This window comes from Cetorhinus maximus, chromosome 23 (genome assembly GCF_964194155.1).
Source record: "Cetorhinus maximus chromosome 23, sCetMax3.hap1.1, whole genome shotgun sequence".
NCBI lineage: Eukaryota > Metazoa > Chordata > Chondrichthyes > Lamniformes > Cetorhinidae > Cetorhinus > Cetorhinus maximus.
The window spans coordinates 8574756-8593042 of record NC_135901.1 but is presented as its reverse complement, the minus strand read 5'-3'; the positions used below and the strand labels follow the sequence as shown (position 1 = coordinate 8593042).

At 44.7% G+C, this 18287-nt stretch overlaps 1 protein-coding gene across 1 annotated transcript in view; it reads right to left on the bottom strand.

Annotated features, from left to right (window-relative positions):
* Nucleotides 1–18287, bottom strand: part of LOC144698158 (uncharacterized) — a 51097-nt gene that overhangs the window by 27873 nt on the left and 4937 nt on the right. The window contains exons 3-4 of the mRNA XM_078570101.1: nt 12081–12896; nt 4417–5482 (exon numbers count right to left, since the gene is read on the bottom strand). Coding sequence (XP_078426227.1) covers nt 4417–5482; nt 12081–12798 — 1784 coding nt within the window. The 5' untranslated portion in view covers nt 12799–12896. The remainder of the gene's footprint in view (nt 1–4416; nt 5483–12080; nt 12897–18287) is intronic.

The following is an 18287-nucleotide window of genomic DNA, read 5'->3' as shown; positions in this document are numbered from 1 at the left end:
AGGAGCACTCATTCATCAGCTGAGGGAGGACAGTACGTGGTAATCAGCAGGAGGTTTCCTTGCCCATGTTTCACCTAATGCCATGAGACTTCATGGGGTCTAGAGTCAATGTAGAGGGCTCTCAGGGCAACTCCCTCTCAGCTGTATACCACTGTGCTGCCACCTCTGCAGGGCCTGTTCTTCCAGTGGGACAGGACATACCCAGGGGTGGTGATGTTGGGTGGGGGTGGAGAAGTGGGCAGGGAGAAGTACCAAATAAAGTACAAACCTGAGAGTTGGACCGGGGTTAACGGGACACCAACTGGAGCGGATGCGGAGCTGGGCAGAGCAGACCAGGTGATCACAATTGGGGAGGGGGCGGTGACTGATGTGCGCTCCAACCAATATGGAGAGGGTGGGTGGAACTGGAGGACAGATTGGGGGTGGGTCCTCCAACCAATGATGGTGCGGCGGGGGGCAGGGTGTGGTGTGGAGCTCAGGTGCGCTGAAGCAGGTTGTGAGGCGCTGTCCCCAGGTGAGAGCAGCTGAGGCAGCACAGAGCTAGGACTGGAAACTGGGGCTGTTCTGGGACAGGGGGCAGAGTGGGGGAGGAATCACAGGCAAAAATAATACAATAATTAAAATGTTTATATATTATTTATTAATTGTAGATATATATAAAAGTGTACATCGATAAACTTTTAAGAGAATGTGGAACAACAGCAACCTGACCAAGAACCAATCTGTGAGTCTGCCAAGCCCGCGTCCTCAGCACATTCCTCGACAGTGGTGAGACCTGGACAACATATGCAGGGCAGGAGAAAAGGCTGAACAGTTTCCACCTTTGTCATCTCAACACGTTTCCTCAGCATCTCTCAGTCATCAACTCGGAGGCCCTGGCACACGCTAATTCCATCAACAGCCGCTCATTACAAAGTAAAAGTGCTGGCTCAGCCACACCCATCGGATAGATGATGGCTGTTTACCCAGAGCTCTTCTGTAGGTGAACTGGCCACTGGGTAACAATCCTCTGGACATCCAGCTCTCCACTGCAAGGAGGATATGAAGATGGAGGACATTGACACTGACAACGGGGAGACAGTTGCCAATGGCTGTGTCCTCTGGAAGCTGACTGCTTGGCAGGGCCTTGGAAGTGGTGTGAAGAAACGGAAAGCTCAGCTGGCTGAGATGAGGGCCCAGAGCAAACAGAGGCCATTGAATCCTGCACCTTCTCAGCCCACTGCCTTTATCTTCAGCACATGGAGCAGAGGCCTCCATGACTGTGTAGGGCCCTCAGCCACACCAGGTTATGCTTAACACAGAGTTCACCACCACAGCACAAACCATCCCTTAACATTCAATGGCATTACCATCGTTGAATCCCCCAGTCTTAACATCCTGGAGGTTACCATTGACCAGAAACTGAACTGGACTATCCATATAAATACTATGGCTACAACAGCAGGTCAGAGGCTAGGAATCGTGCGACGAGTAACTCACCTTCTGACTCCCCAAAGACTCTCCGCCATCTACAAGGCACAAGTCAGGAGTGTGATGGAATACTCCCACTTGCCTGGATGAGTGCAGCTCTATCAACACTGAAGAAGCTCAACACCATCCAGAATAAAGCAACCTGCTTGATTGGCACCCCATCCACCACCTTAATCATTCACTCCTTCCACCACTGATGCACAGTAGCAGCAGTGTGTGTTCCATCTACGAGATGCACTGCAGCAACTCACCAAGGCTCCTTTGACAGCACCTTCTAAACCCACGACCTCTGCCACCTAGAAGAGCAAGGGCTGTGGACACATGGGAGCACCACCACCTGGAAGTTCCCCTCCAAGCCACTCACTATCCTGACTTGGAAATATATCACTGTTCCTTCACTGTCGCTGGGTCAAAATCCTGGAACTCCTTCCCTAACAGCACTGTGGGTGTACCTATACCACATGGACTGCAGCGGTTCAACAAGGCAGCTCACCACCACCAGCTTCTCAAGGGCAACTAGGGATGGGCAATAAATGCTGACCCAGCCAGTGAAGCCCATGAAGGAATAAAAAAAAATCATCTCAGGAGATGGAAGACTGCCAAAGATAAACACTTCTCAGAACAAGTATTTTGTATCTGTCTTGATGGTTGAAGACACCTAAAGCATCCCAAGAATAGTAGAAAATCAAATGGCTAAAGGGAGGAAGCAACTAGAGAAAAACTACTAGGAAAACTATTGGGAATAAGGGATAACAAGTCTCCTGGACCTGATGGCCTGAGCGTCTTAAAGGAAGTGGCTACAGAGAAAGCGGATGCGTTGGTTGTAATCTTTCAAAACTCTCTAGATTCTGGAAAGATCACAGCAAATTCGAAAATCAGAAATGTAACGCCGTTATTGAAGAGAAGGAAGGAGACAGAAAGCAGGAAACTATAGACCAGTTAAGGTGTCTCCTCTAGCGGTCTCCTCTACATTGGAGAGACCAAACGCAAACTGGGCGACCGCTTTGCCGAACACCTGCGGTCTGTCCGCAAGAAAGACCCAAACCTCCCTGTCGCTTGCCATTTTAACACTCCACCCTGCTCTCTTGCCCAAATGTCTGTCCTTGGCTTGCTCATTGAGGAACAGCACCTCATCTTCCGACTAGGCACTTTACAGCCTTCCGGGCTGAATATTGAATTCAACAACTTTAGATCTTAAACTCCCCCTCCCCCCATCCCCACCCCGTTTCTTCCCCCTCCCTTTTGTTTTTTTTTCAATAATTTATATAGATTCTTCTTTGCCCACCTATTTTCATTATTTTTAAATCTACAACTAATACCTTGTTAGTCTTTCCACCCAACCCCCACTAGAGCTGTACTTTGAGTGTCCTGTCTTCCATTCTTAATTAGCACTTTTCTCAAATAATATCACCACCTTCAACACCTCTTTGATCCTTTTGTCTGTGACATCTTTTGATTATCTGCTCCTATCACTGCTTGCTTGTTCCTACAACCACCCCACCCTCAACTTCTCTCCCCCCGCCCCCCCCACCTTAAACCAGCTTATATTTCACCCCTCTCCTAACTATACTTCAGTTCTGTTGAAGGGTCATGTGGACTCGAAACGTCGACTCTTTTCTTCTCCACCGATGCTACAAGACCTGCTGAGTTTTTCCAGGTAATTCTGTTTTTGTTTTGGATTTCCAGCATCCGCAGTAGTTTTTTGTTTTATCTCTGTGGGGCCGGGGCCTGGGCTGGTGACTGACGTGCATCCCGACCAATAGCGAGAGCGCGGGCAAAGGCTGAAGGACCGAGTGGGCGGCAGGTCCTCCGCTGAGTACTCATTGTGACGTCAGCACAGGACGCGGTCTCAGTCCGGAAGCAAAATCCTGCAGATGCTGCAAAAGCTGAAATAAAAATCGCGAGTGCTAGAAACGCTCAGCAGGTCTGGCAGCTTCTGCAGGGAGAGAAACAAGGTCAACCTTTCAGCTCCAGAAGTTAGAGAGGTGGGGTAAAAAACAAAAGAGGGCAGGTCTGTGGAAGGCAGGAGGGATTATTCAGCGAAAGGGATGATGGTGCAAGGCAAAATGAGATGGTGATAAAGAACATAGAAAAATTCCCAACACTGGAGAAGGCTTTTCTGTATCTAACCGGTGCTTTACCTGTTCTGGGGAGTTATCGACCTTTATCCTCCACTTAAACAATCTCCTGCTATTACATATCCAACTTCCATCAAGCTTAACCCTTCATTTATACCTCCGTAACATCACTCGTCTCCTCCCCCGTCTCAGCTCATCTGCTGCCGAATATCTCATCCACGCCTTTATCACCTCCAAACTCGACTATTCCGACACCCTCTGGCTGGTCTCCCACATTCTGCCCCCTGTAACCTTGGGTCATCCAAAATTCTGTCACCCTATGTCTTAACTCACAGACAGACCCTCCATCTCCACAACCCCCTCCTCTAATTCTGGCCCCCTGTGCATCCCCCATTTCAATCACTGCACCATTGGTAGTCGTGCCGAGAAGCCCTAGAATAGACTGCAGGGCATGATGGGAGAAGGGAGAGAAACTGGAGAAAGATGTGAGTTCAGGGCTCAGGTAAGGAGGAACTTTGGAGACAGTTTGGCCCGGTGCACTAGTATAAGGGAGGGAAGCAGCAGAGGCAGCTGATTGGATTGTTTCAATCTTAGTGACAAGGAAATTCCATGATCTCCTCATACTTGTTGGAAGGTGAGGATGGAGGAGACGGGGAGTGAGAGAAACCTTCGAAAGTAATTAACTTGTGTTAGAAATATTAGAAAGATTCAACACAATGTATTCAACACAAAGCTGATTTATTTGACTTTTATCTAAAATATTAGCCCATGTAACTGTGTTGGAAATTATTAACATCAGTAGAAACAGACCCAATGAACACGGTTCAGTCCTCTGTGATTTCCAGCAAAACCCAATCACTCTAGTTACTTATGAATTCGCCGGTGTCTCATTAGGTTGGATGATTGTGTGAATCTCTTTCCACACTTGGGGCAGATGAACGGTCTCTCCCCAGTGTGAACTCGCTGATGTGTCAGTAGGGTGGATGACTGAGTGAATCCCTTCCCACAGTTGGGACAGGTGAACGGCCTCTCCCCGGTGTGAACTCGCTGGTGTACAGTGAGATCAGATGATGTCTTGAACCCAGTCCCACACTGAGAGCACCTGAATGGTCTCTCGTCAGTGTGAATACGTTGATGGCGCATCAGTTCCCCAGAACTCTTAAAACAGTTTCCGCAGTCCAGGCATTTAAAAGGTCTCTTATCAGTGTGAACACGTTGATGGGACATCAGCTCCCTGGACTTTTTATAGCACTTTCCGCAGTCTGGGCATTTAAAAGGTCTCTTATCAGTGTGAACACTCTGGTGATTCAGCAGGGTGGATAACTGAGTGAATCCCTTTCCACAGTCAGAACAGGTGAAAGGTCTCTCTCCAGTGTGAACTCGCTGGTGTGTCAGCAGGTTGGATGACTGAGCGAATCCCTTCCCACAGTCAGAGCAGGTGAATGGCCTCTCGCCGGTGTGAACTCGCTGGTGTTCAGTGAGTTGAGATGACTGTCTGAACCCAGACCCACAGTGCAAGCACCTGAATGGTCTCTCGTCCGTGTGAACACGTTGATGGAGCATCAGGTCCCGGGAACTTTTAAAGCACTTCCCACAGTCTGAACATTTAAAAGGTCTCTCGTCAGTGTGAACTCGCTGGTGTGTCAGCAAGTCAGATGACCGAGCGAATCCTTTCCCACACTTGGAGCAAGTAAATGGTCTCTCCCCAGTGTGAACTCGCTGGTGTCTCAACAGGTTGGATGACTGAGCGAATCCCTTCCCACAGTCAGAGCAGGTGAATGGTCTCTCACCTCTGTGAACTCGCTGGTGTCTCAGCAGACTGGATGACTGAGTGAATCCCTTCCCACATACGGAGCAGGTGAATGGCCTCTCTCCAGTGTGACTGCGTCGATGAGTTTCCAGGTCAGATGGAAATCTGAATCCCTCCTCACAGTCTCCACATTTCCACAGTTTGTCTCCACTGTGAACGGTACTTTTTCCTTCCATGTTCAAAATCCGATGATATTCTGGTTACAACAAATTGGGCGACTCTCTCAGATTCTGATGTGATGTTTGGTTTGAGTTTCCTGACTGAAAAATTCTCCCCTTCTAATATCCTGTGAAATTGATTTAAAACAGAAAAAAAGGGAGTGAGAGAGAACCCACAGAAACACAAAGGCAGGTTGTGAAATTGAACTTAATGATTCTGGTAATTTTTGGGGCCAGAACTAGGAAAAAATTACCATGAAAGCTGTCGGATTTTTTGTAAAAACCCAACTGGTTCATTAATGTCCTTCAGGGAAGGGAACCTGCCTCCAGTCTGGGCTACACAAGACTCTGGCCTCTATGAGAACACTAGGGGAAGGCGGTGGCATAGTGGTTTTGTCACTGGACTGGTAATCCAGCGATCCAGGGTAATGCTCTGGGGTCCCGGGTTTGAATGCTACCACAGCAGATGGTGAAATTTGAATTCAATAAAAATCTGGAATTAAAAGTCTAATAATGACCATGAAACCATTGTTGTTTGTCGTCAAAACCCATCTGGTTCACTAATGCCCTTTAGGGAAGGAAATCTGCTGTCCTTGCCTGGTCTGGCCTACATGTGACTCCACATTCACAATGCGGTTGACTCCTAAATGCCCTCTGAATAAGGGATGGGCAATAAATGCTGGGCTAGCCAATGACACCCACATCCAATGAATAAAGAAAAAGAAATAGGAGCAGGAGTAGACCATAAGCCCCAATGAGCCTGCTCCGCCATTCAACATGATTGTGGTTGATCACAGAATCTTTACAGTACAGAAGGAGGCCATTTGGCCCATCGAGTCTGCACTGACGTGCTGAAAGAGCATTCTACCTCATCCCTCTACCCTGCCTTATGCCGTAACCTCACACATTCTCTCTCTTCAAGTAGCAATCCAATTCCCTTTTGAATACCTCGATCGAACCTGCCTCCAACCATCCTCTGGGTAAAAAACAAAATTCCTCACATCACTTATACTCCTTTTGCCCATTATTTTGAATGTGTGCCCTCTAGCTCTTGATGCACTCATGAGTGTGGCAACAGTTTCTCATTATTTATTCTGTCCATACCCCTCAGAATCTTGAATACCTCTATTTAGTTTCCTCTCAGCCTTCTTTTCTCCCAGGAAAACAGACCCAACCTCTCCAATCTACCCTCGTAGCTACAGTTCTTCATCCCGGCAATCAAGAGTTAATCGACGGGATGGGGAGGGCAGACAGGAAAGTGCAGTTGATGCCACAATGAGATCAGCCATGATCTTATTAATGGTGGAACAGGCTCAAGGGGCCAAAAGACCTACTCCTGCTCCTAATTCTTGTGATCTTATGAGACAAAGTCCCGTCTTCACACTGAGGATACTGTCCATCATGTTGTGAGGCACTATCACTATGCTAAATGAAATAGATTCAGGATGGATCTAGATATAAATGGGCATCCATGAGGTGCTGTGGATCATCAGCAGCAGCAGAATTGTATTCAGCCACAATCTGTAACCACATGGCCCACATATCCTTTACTCTACCATTACCATCAAGCCAAGTGACCAACCCTGGTTCAACACGAACTGCAGGAGAACATGTCAGAAGCAGCACCAGGCATTCCTAAAACTGAGATTCCAATCTGGTGACCCTATACCATGAGACTACATGCATTCTAAACAGTGGAAGCAGCATGCTTGAGACAGGGTGAAGCAATCCCAAAAACAATGGATCAGATCAAAGCTCTGCAGTCCTGCCACATCCAGTCAGGAAAGGTATGGATAATTAAACAACTAACAGGAAGAGTAGGCTCCACAAACATCACCATTCTCAATGATCCCAGCATATCAGTACAAAAGACTGGGTTATGTGTTTAGTGATCCTGGGACTGGGTTATGTGTTTAGTGATCCTGGGAGACTTCCCTGGATCCCGAGTCTAGGAGAGACAACCTGGAAGGTATAGGGAGCTGGGACTTGTCTGTGAGAGTAATTGAAGGCACGAGAACTGAAATAATCTAGAGTTAGAAAGGAGAAAAGACTCCAAAAATGGAGCAGTTAGCAACTGGACATCAATTAATCTTCTCTTATGTTGGAGAAATAAAGGTCTAGATAGTGTGCCTGAAACAATATTAGTTCATCTTGGTCTTTAACACCACTTTCCCGCACGCTCTCCATTTCCCTCGAATGCCTGAGAGACCAAAAATCTCTCCATCTCAGCCTTAAATATATTTAAAGATGGAGCATCCAGAGCCTTCCGGGATGGAGAATTCTATGTGACAAAAGAAAAAGAGAGAGAGAAGTGGGAGAGACACAGAGAGAAAAAATGAGAGAAATGGGATAGAGAAAGAAAGAGAAATAGAAGGGCACAAGAGAGACAGAAGAGGGTTGGAGAGACAGGGGCAATGGAAAGGCATTTTAGAGACTGACAACTGAACCACAATTTGATAGAATCTCCCAAACCCTGAACCTCCACCATCTAGAAGGACCAGCGTAGCAGGTGTATGTGAACACCATCACCTCCAACTCACACACTGTTCTGACTTGTCTGATATCCAGGACTGGATGAGCAGAAAGTTCCTTCATTCAAATATTGGGAAGATGAAAGTCATTGTCTTCATTCCCCAATACAAACTCCGCTCCCTAGCCAACGGCTCCATCCTTCTCCCTGACAACTCTGTGAGGATGAAACAGACTGTTCGAAGCCGTGGTGAAATATTTCACCCCAAGATGAGCTTCCAAGCACATCCACATCATCACCAAGACCGCCAATTTCCATCACCCGACTCCACTCTAGTCTCAGCTCGTCTGAAACTGTCATCCATTCCTTTGTTATTTCTAGGCTTAACTCTGGCTGGAGGTTCTAGATTCAGGGGACACAGTCTCAAAATAAGGGGCAGGCTATTTGGAACTGAGGTGAGGAGGAATTTCTTCACTCAGAGGATGGTGAGTGTTTGGAATTCTCTGCCCCATAGGGCTGTGGAGGCTCAGTCGTTGAGAATGTTCAATACTGAGATCAATAGATTTCTACATATAAAAAACATTGGGGATAAGGGGATAGTGCCAGAAAATGGTGTTGAAGTAGATCAACCGTGATCTCATTGAATGGCAGAAGGGCTCAAAGGGCTGAATGGCCTATTGCTGCTCGTATTTCTTATGTTCCTTCCTAAAGCACTTCCAGCCGGTCTCCCACATTCAACCTCCCCATAATCTTTAGTTCATCCAAAACTCTGCTGCCCGTATATTTACTCGCACCCAGTCTTATTCACCCATCACCGCTGTGCTCACTGACCTATGAAAGTTCCTGTTTAAGAAGCACCAACATTTTAAATTTCTCATCCTTGTTTTCAAGTCCCTCCATGGTCTCACTCCTCCCTATCTCTGTAATCTTCTCCAGCCTCACATCCCACCCAGGTCTCTGCAGTCTGCTCATTCCGGCTTCCTGAGCATTCCCGATTTTAATCGCTTCATCCTTAGTATCCACATCTAAACTCAAAGGCCATAAGCACTGGAATTTCCTCCATAAACCTCTCCGCTCTCTTTCTTTCTTTCCTCGTTCAAGATTCTCCTTTAAACCTACATCTTTGACCAAACTTTTGGCCATCTGCCCTCTTACCTCTTTACATGATTCTGTGTCAAATGTTGCTTTTTAGCACATCTGTTAAACCTGGGAAGGTCTATTACATGAAATGTGCTATATAAACACACATTGTTGTTGTTGATTTGGACATATATCGCTGTTCCTTCATCATCACTGTAACTCCTTATCTAACATCATTGTGGGAGCACCTTCACCACACGGACTGCAGCGGTTCAAGAAGGTCAAACATCATCTTCTCCACAGGTAACTGGGGATGGGTAATATCTGCTGCTGGTCTTGTGGTCCAGGGCAGGGGAGTGGGACCAGCTGATTTGCGCTTCCAGAGAGCCAGCACAGGCAGGACGGGCTGAATGGCCTCTGTCTGTATTGTAAACATTCAATGATTCAATGATAAAGAAACGACACTGGAGACCAGGGACCAGCCTCTGGAACCAATGTCCAGCCTGATACAAACCGGCTCTTCATTGATCTGGGAGCTGCGGCCCCGCTCGGTGCAAACGGGGGAGGGGGGACCGGTCAGTTTATTTCCGGGGTTTGCGGTTTACACAACATGTTTCCGGAGCCTCTCCGTCCACCCGCCGGATCCATCGCTCCCTCCGCCCCGCCATCCCCCCTTTTACCCATTGTGGACCCGTCTCTCCATCTCCATTACCTGTACTGCGCATGCTCCAGTCACAGCCCGGCCCCGCCCCCTCATTCACTCCGATTGGTTGGAGGACCAGCCCCGACGCTCGGTCCTCCAGTCCCGCCCCCTCTTCCTATTGGTCCGGAGCTGCCGTCAATCACCCGGGCATTGTGACGGTTTCAAACGCTGAGCGGGGCCACAGACTCAGCCTGACTTGCTGATTTTTGGCAGCATTTTCTGTTTGGGAATTAGAGCTAGAGATGGATGGTCAGTTCCCCTCTGTCCGGGGGTGATTCGCACTCATTTCGTCAGTGCAGTGATTATCACGTTTACTTTACATGAGAAAGTCCCCGGTTCAATCCCGGCTGGAAACTTTGTGTTTAACATTGTTACTGATGAGGAATTAACAGAGAGTTTAGTTTCATATCGAACAGGGTGACAGTTCCTGTCGTCTCATTCTTTAAAAGCTCCTTCTTCACCTTTAAACAGGTAACGATAAGTGAGGGAAAACTGATCCACAGTGACCCCAAAAACAAGATACCGCAGATGCTGCAAATCCGATCTCAAAACAGAAAATGTTGGAAACACTCAGCAGGTCAAACAGCATCATTCTCAGTGAATGTTTCACGTCGCTGAACTTTTATCCAAACTGGAAAATTTCCCAGATTTAACAGTTTATAAACAAGTCCAGAGTCAGAGAAAACAGGGGCAGACAGAAGGAAACAACAAACGGTCTTGTGACAGGATGGAAGGCTGGAGAGAGTAAATGATAAAGGGGACAATGGTGCAAGGCAACATTGGGTGACCAGACAATTAAAGAAACTAATGGGACAAGTAAACAAATAAGACAGGTTCAGAGGAGGGATAAATGGTAACAGCAGAGCCATTACCAGCATCTCCTGCCCTAAAAATTGGAGTGATGTTTATGATATGAAATTATTAAAATTAATGTTGAGTCTGAAAGGTTGTAAAGTGACTAATCAAAGACGAGCTGCTGTTCCTCGAGCTTCTGTTGGGCTTCATGCGGCAGTACAGGAGGCCGAGGGCTAAGAGGTCAGACTTGAAGTGAGGCTGAGAATTAAAACAGTAAATGAGAAGCAGCTCAGGATCGCACTTGCAAAGTGAATGGTGATTTTACATGAAGCAGTCACCCAATCTGGATTTAGTCTCCACAGTGTAGCGGAGACCACATCGTGAACAGTGAATACAGAATACTAAATTGTAAATAGTACAAGTAAATTACTGTGTCACCGGGAAAGTGTGTTTGGGGACCTGGAACGTGGAAAAGGAGGAGGTGGCAATGAATCTGTTTCAATAAGTTTGCAACAGACCAATGCACAGTTGTTCTGCTGTGCTTTATATTTTAATGGGAATTATCAAATGTTTTTAACCACTATGATCTTGGCTAGTTGTCTATAATGTCTTCGCATTTCTCTGTTGATCTATCCAGGAGGACTGGTGTGGTAAGAAGGACTTGTCTGTAAAACACAGTCACTGTGAGCATGATAATGGAACATTTGTATATCAAAGGGCAGTGATACCTGATCACCTATCGAGTGAGTGAGTTTGTAACAGTGTAACTCAAATAATTACAGCTACCGCAGGAGATTCTCTGGCTACAAGTCAATAAGGAAGGAATCAGGACTGTGCAGTCCCACCCAGCTGGATACCAGTGGAGAGGCATTGGAGGAGGATGGAGTGGTCATTGGTGTCTGCTGCCCTTGTCCTTCTAGGTGGCAGTGGTCGTGGGTTTGGAAGATGCTGTCTAAGGAGCCTTGGTGGGTTGGAGGTGAGTACAGAGGAGACGGGAGAGGGATGCACTTAACTTGTGTTACAGATATTAAGAAGACTCGGCACACTGTGTGTTTCACACAAAGCTGCTTTATTTTTATTATATCCAGAACATTAACACCTCTAACTGGCCTGGAGTTTATTAATATCAGTAGAAACAGACCCCAATGAACATGGTTCAGTCCTGGATGTGATTACCAGAAAAATCCAATTACTGTCGTCACTTGTAAACTTGATGGTGACTCAGCAGAGTCCATGACCAAGTGAATGTCTTCTTAGACTCGGAGCAGGTATATGGCCTCTCTCAGTGTGAGCTCTCTTGTATCTCAGCACGTGGGATAACTGACCGAATCCCTTCCCTCACAAGTAGCAGGTGAATGGCCTCTCTCAGTGTGTACTCGCTGGTGCACATTGAGTTGAGATGATCGCTTGAACCCAGTCCTGCAGTGAGGACACCTGAACAGTCTCTCGACTGTGTGAACACATTGATGGGACATCAGGTCCCTGGAACATTTAAAGCACTTCCCTCAGTCTGGGCATTTAAAAGGTCTCTCCCCAGCATGAACTCGCTGGTGTGTCAGCACGTGGGATAACTGAGTGAATCCTTTCCCACACATGTAGCAGGTGAAAGGTCTCTCTCCCGTGTGAACTCGCTGGTGTGTCAGCACATGGGATAACTGTGTGAATCCCTTCCCACACATGTAGCAGGTGAAAGGTCTCTCTCCCGTGTGAACTCGCTGGTGTCTCAGCAGGCTGGCTGAACAAGTAAATCCTTTCCCACACATGTAGCAGGTGAACGGTTTCTCGCCAGTGTGAATTCGCTGGTGTACAGTGAGGTGAGATGATCGCTTGAACCCAGTCCCACAGTGAGAGCACCTAAATGGTCTCTCGTCAGTGTGAACACATTGATGGAGCATTAGTTCCCATGAACTTTTATAGCATTTCCCACAATCTGGGCATTTAAAAGGTCTCTCCCCAGTGTGAACTCGCTGGTGCCTCAGCAGGTTGGATAACTGAGTGAATCCCTTCCCACACTCAGAGCAGGTGAATGGTTTCCCCCCGGTGTGAATTCGCTGGTGTGTAATCAGCTGGGATGATCGAGAGAATCCCTTCCCACACACGGAGCAGGTGAACGGTCTTTCCCCAGTGTGAGTGCGTCGATGAGTTTCCAGCTGACACGGGTAACTGAATCTCTCCTCACAGTCCCCACATTTCCACGGTTTCTCTCCAATTTGAACAGTGCTTTTTCCTTCCATGTTCAAAATGCTATGCTGTTCAGGTTACAATGTATTGGGCGACTTCTTCAGATGCTGTTTTCTGACTGCAAATCCTCCCCTTCTAATATCCTGTGAAACTGATTTAAAACCGAAAAATGGAGTGAGAGGGAACCCACAAAAACACAAAGGCAGGTTGGGAAATAGAACTGAATGAAAAGAGAGCAAGAGAGAAATAAAGAAAGAAAACAGGGGGTAAAGGAGAGAGATTTTATATACATATACAGCTTGATCAGAACTGTGTGGGAATGTCCAAAACCCTCAACCTCCACCACCGAGAAGGACCAGGGTAGCTGGTGTATGTGAAAACCATCACCTCCAAGTTCCCCTCCAAGTCACACACCATCCTGACTTGTACGACATCCAGTGCTGGATAAGCTGAAATTTTCTCCATTTAAGTATTGGGAAGACTGAAGCCGTTTTCTTCAGTCCCCACTACAAACTCCATTCCCAGCCACCGGCTCCATCCCTCTTCCTGGTAACTGCCTGAGGCTGAACCAGGCTGTTCACAACCATGGAAAAATATTTCACCCAAAGATGAGCTTCCAAGCACATCCACATCATCACCAAGACCGCCAATTTCCACCTCAGTAACATCGTCCAACTCCACCCTCGTCTCAGCTCATCCTCTGCTGAAACCATCATCCATTCCTTTGTTACCTCTAGACTTAACAATCCTAACACAGTCCTGGCCGGCTTCCAACATTCAACCTCCCTGTGATCTTGAGGTCATCCAAAACTCTGCTGCCCGTGTGTTTACTCGCATCAAGTCTTGTTCACCGTTCACCCCTTTGCTCATTGATCTTCAAAGGTTCCCGGTTAAGAAGCAGCAAAACTTAAAAATTCTCATCCTTGTTTTCCTCCCTGGCTGCGATCATCCCTATCTCTGTAGTCAACTCCACCCGCTGTCAAGATGGTATAATAATGCCTATAATGTTATTGGAAATTCTTTAAAAAATAGAGTTTAGTGGTGTCTGTGTCTAAGTGTGTGTGTCTTAATTGGACTAAAGCCAGCTGGTCTAGAGGCTTTGATGTAGAGAAGATAAATTGGTTTGAAATGGTAATTAGATAAACATAGAAGGTGAGATGTAAAGGGGCCAATTTGCGTTCTTAAGTAGACCTTTCAAAAGAGGTGAAATATTACACCTAACCAGGTGAAGCTCAGAAACAATGTCTTTATTTTTTTCAAAGCTTACGAGTAAAGTGAGTATTATGAAAGGGTTTTATTGTTAGTAGGTTTAAAGTTAAAAAAAACCGAGTGACAATGCAAATTTGCATTCAAAGAGGAAAATATATATAAAGGAAGAGAAGGCTGTTGGTAAAAGGAGGAGGGATTCTAAGATCTAAAGCCTCCAGCCTCTAAGCCTGTCTGCAAGGACCCAGTGCTGAAAGAAACTCATATTGAATGTGACTGTCCAGGGAGTGCTTTGCCAGGGATCTGTTTAAATCTGTTTTACTGTTGCCTAAACTGGGGTGTAACTGACAATCAGATTAATTAGGGGATTTTTGTAGTTATTATAGTAGTAATTTTGTAGACATATGTATGTGCTTACAATCTTTCTTGTATTATTAAATGTTTAATTTAGTTTTATAAAAAACCTCTTGAGACTCTGTGGTCTTATCACTACTGAATTCAAAGACTGCATCTCGAAACATACAAATTGCATAAATGGGTTATGGCAGTTGTTTCAAGTTTCCCTCTGGGATTTGAACAACTCAGCATTTACCATTGGCTGTGTCATAATAATTGGGGGCTCTTTGAGGGGTATATTTGTAATTCCTTGATTTTTTTGATTGGTGATTTTTAGATTACGAGTACGAGAAGCACTTTGAATTCAGGAATGGGTGTGAGGTATTTTTGAAGTGATGAGACTGCAAAAATGCCTGTATCCATGGCTAAATCTTTATGGAAGTAGAAGATATAACTCTGACTGGGTTACAGAAAGTATCCAAGAATAAGTTAACAGAGTTGGTGGATAACTTGCAATTGGGGTTACCGGTGGGGGCTAGGAAAGCAGATATAGTTGAAGTGATAGCACAGCATTTGAAGTTGGAAGTGACACCTGGCATCAGTGAGTCACAGATAGAGGTGGTGCAACTTCAGTTTGAACTGAAGAACCTTGAACTTGAACAAGCAAAGGACATGAATAAAAAACTGGAACTAGAGGCAGCAGAAAAAGAAAGGGAAAAAGACAGATTATTTCAAAAAGAAATAGAAATGCAAAAACTTGATCTCCAGAGGGAAAAGTTAGCAATGAAAGAGTGAACTAAGGAAAGAGACAGAGAATATCGGCTTAAAAGGCTGGAAGTTAAAAAAAGAGACCTCAGATTCTGATGAGGAAAAAACCTGTAACCTAAAACCCGGTGGGGAGATGTTTAAATTGTACAAGTTCTTCCAAAGTTTGAGGAAAAAGATATTGAAGCATTCTTTATTTCATTTGAGAAGATAGCTAAACTGGTGAAATGGTCAAGGAGAAGTGGACATTGCTGTTACAATCCAGGTTGGTGTGTAGAACACATGAGGTATATGCTTCGTTATCAAAAATGTCGGTGAATTATGATGTGGTAAAAAAGGCTATTTTGAGTGCATATGAGTTGGTTCCTGAGGCATACAGGCAGAAATTTAGGAATATGAGAAAACAGCGTGGGCAAACATATCGAATTTGAAAGAGTAAAACAAAGTAATTTTGAACAGTGGATACGGGCATTAAAAATAGAGACAACATATGCAGTGCTTAGAGAAGTAATTATTTTGGAAGAATTTAAAGATTCAATCCCTTTGGTAGTGAGAACAAATGTGGAGGAACAGAGGGTTCAAACGGTAAGACATGCAGCAGAGACAGCTGATGATTGTGAGTTAGTTCATAGAGCTAAACCTTTTTTTGTCACCCTTTCAAATTGGAAACGGATAAAAAGTGGGAAGGTGAAAAGAAGATGGGTAGTCAGGGAAGAGGAGTAGCTGGAAATTCCCAGGAAGTTTTTTCTCAGAATAAAAAGGAAGGTGTTGAGGGTAGAAGTGACATTTGAAAGTTGAGGTGTTTTCATTGTAATAAAGAAGGACACACAAAGTCAGTATGTTGGAAATTGCAGAATTTGTTGGAATCATTCAGGTGCAGGAAAGTTTTGGAAGTAAAAGTACTGTGTGTTCTGAGGCTCAGGCACAGGATAAACCAGTGGTTTGTGTACAAGTAAAACAGGGAGAATCAGTGATAGGTAAAGAAGTGGGAATGTGTTGAGCTTACCCAAGAGAATTCTGAGGAGCAGGTTGCAGAAATGTTTAAAGACTTTGTGTGTGAAGGGAAAGTCTTTCCATGTGTAAAGGGTGGAGTAGGTAAAGATGTTAAATTTTAAGAGACACGGGGCTAGTCAATCCTTAATGTTGTGGGATAGTGATAGTTGTTGTGCAGAGGAAGTATTGCAGGAACAGGTGATAATAATTGGGGTTCATGGAGATGCTAAACCTATTCCATTGTGGAAGATAAATTTGAAGAGTAAGTGGAAAACTGACGAAGTGACTGTTGGGGTGGTGGAAAAATTGCCCATTGCAGGGGTTCAATTTATTCTGGGTAATGATATAGCTGGATCACAAATGTGGGTGATGCCAATGGTAGGTCAGCAGCCTGCAGAAGTGTTTTCAATAGAGGTGTTACAAGGGGAGCATCCTGGATTGTTTCCAGGTTGTGTGATAACGAATTCACAGGCACACAGGTTGAAGCAAGAGAAACAAAAAGGATAAGCAGTTCAAAGGCATGAAGAAGGTATTGAAATACAATGAGCAGGCACTGTGTTTGATAACATTGTTCGTAAAGACACAGCAGAGGACAGTTCAACTGAAGTGTTTAACTCAAGGCAATTAATTTAGTTGCAGCAAAAGATTTGCAATTAAAATAGTTATATCAGACAGCTTTCTCAGAAACAGAGGCAAAATGTATCCCAGAATGTTATTCACACAGGAAGACTACAGCTCAGAATTTTATTGCCGGAGACAAAGTGTTAGTTCTGTTACAAGTACTGAGTGACTTGTTAAAGGCAAGGTTTAGTGGGCCTTACAGGATTGAAAAGAAATTGAGTGAATTAATTATTCAACAAATGCTCCAGATAGAAGAAAGCAGATGGTGAGTCATGTAAATATGCTTAAAAAGTACTTTGACAGGGAAGAGAAACAAAAAGAGGTATTCGTGGTGGTAAATGATGAGAAAGAGGTAGGAATGCAGAACACTGACATTGATTTTCCTCTAGTCAAATTGGATACTATGGGGAACTTGAAAGCTTAAACGTAATATTGAGTTCCCTTCCAGACAAGTGTCAAAATGATTTGGAAAAGCTATTGCAGTCATAAAAAGCTATTTGTGGAAATAAGTTGGGGAGGATAGATTTAGCCATATATGATGTCTCTGTAGAAGTTTCATCTTCGAGGAGGCAACATCCTTATAGATTAAATCTGGCAAAGTTATTACAAGTACAGAAAGAAATTGACTTCATGCTTCAAAATGATATCATGGAGTCTAGTTGCAGTAACTGGAGCTCGCCTATAGTACTGGTACCGAAACTGGATGGAACACAGAGACTGTGTGTGGACTATCGAAAGGAGAATACGGTGACAAAAGCAGATTCATATCCTAAGGTTAGAGGGTTGTATTGAGAAAGTGGGACAATCAAAATTTATCACAAAGATTGACTTGCTAAAAGGATATTGGCAAGTACCGCTTTCGGAGAGAGCAAAGGAGATATCGGCTTTTGTGACGCCAAATGGACTATATCAGTTTAAAGTCATGCCAGTGGCATGAAGAATGCACCTGTGACATTTCAAATACTGACAAAAAAATGTATTTGCAGGTCTAAGCAATTGTGCGGTTTATATTGATGACTTAATAGTTTTCAGTCAGACACGGGAGGAGCAGTTACAGCATCTGGAAGAGTTATTTACTCGATTACAAGAAGCTAATTTGGTGATGAGCTTGACTAGAAGTGAATTTGAAAAAGTGCAAGGTACATATCTAGACCATACTATTGGACATGGTAAGGTGGCTCCAAAGGATGTGAAAGTCAAGTTTCGGGACAAATTTCAAGACAAAAGTGCCAGGCTATTCAGGTGGAGTTTATTAACGCAACCATTTAATCTACAGATAATACATGTCACTAGGTGAGAGAATCTGATTGCAGATGCATTATCAAGTGTTTGAAACATAAAGGGAATATTGGACATTTTAACACCTGGACACTGAACTGGAATGATTTCTGCTGATACCAAGGATTTGCATATATATTATGTTAATGAATGCAACTGGTAATGTAATAGTGTAAGTATATAGTTAAGTATAGGAGATAGTGTAAGTTGGGTTAATAAAAAAGCTGTCTTTTAGAATTATGGGAGTTCATTTTTGATAAGGAGGGGGATGTCAAGAAGATATAATAATGCCCATAATGTTATTGAAAATTTTTAAAAATAGAGTTTAGTGGTGTCTGTATCT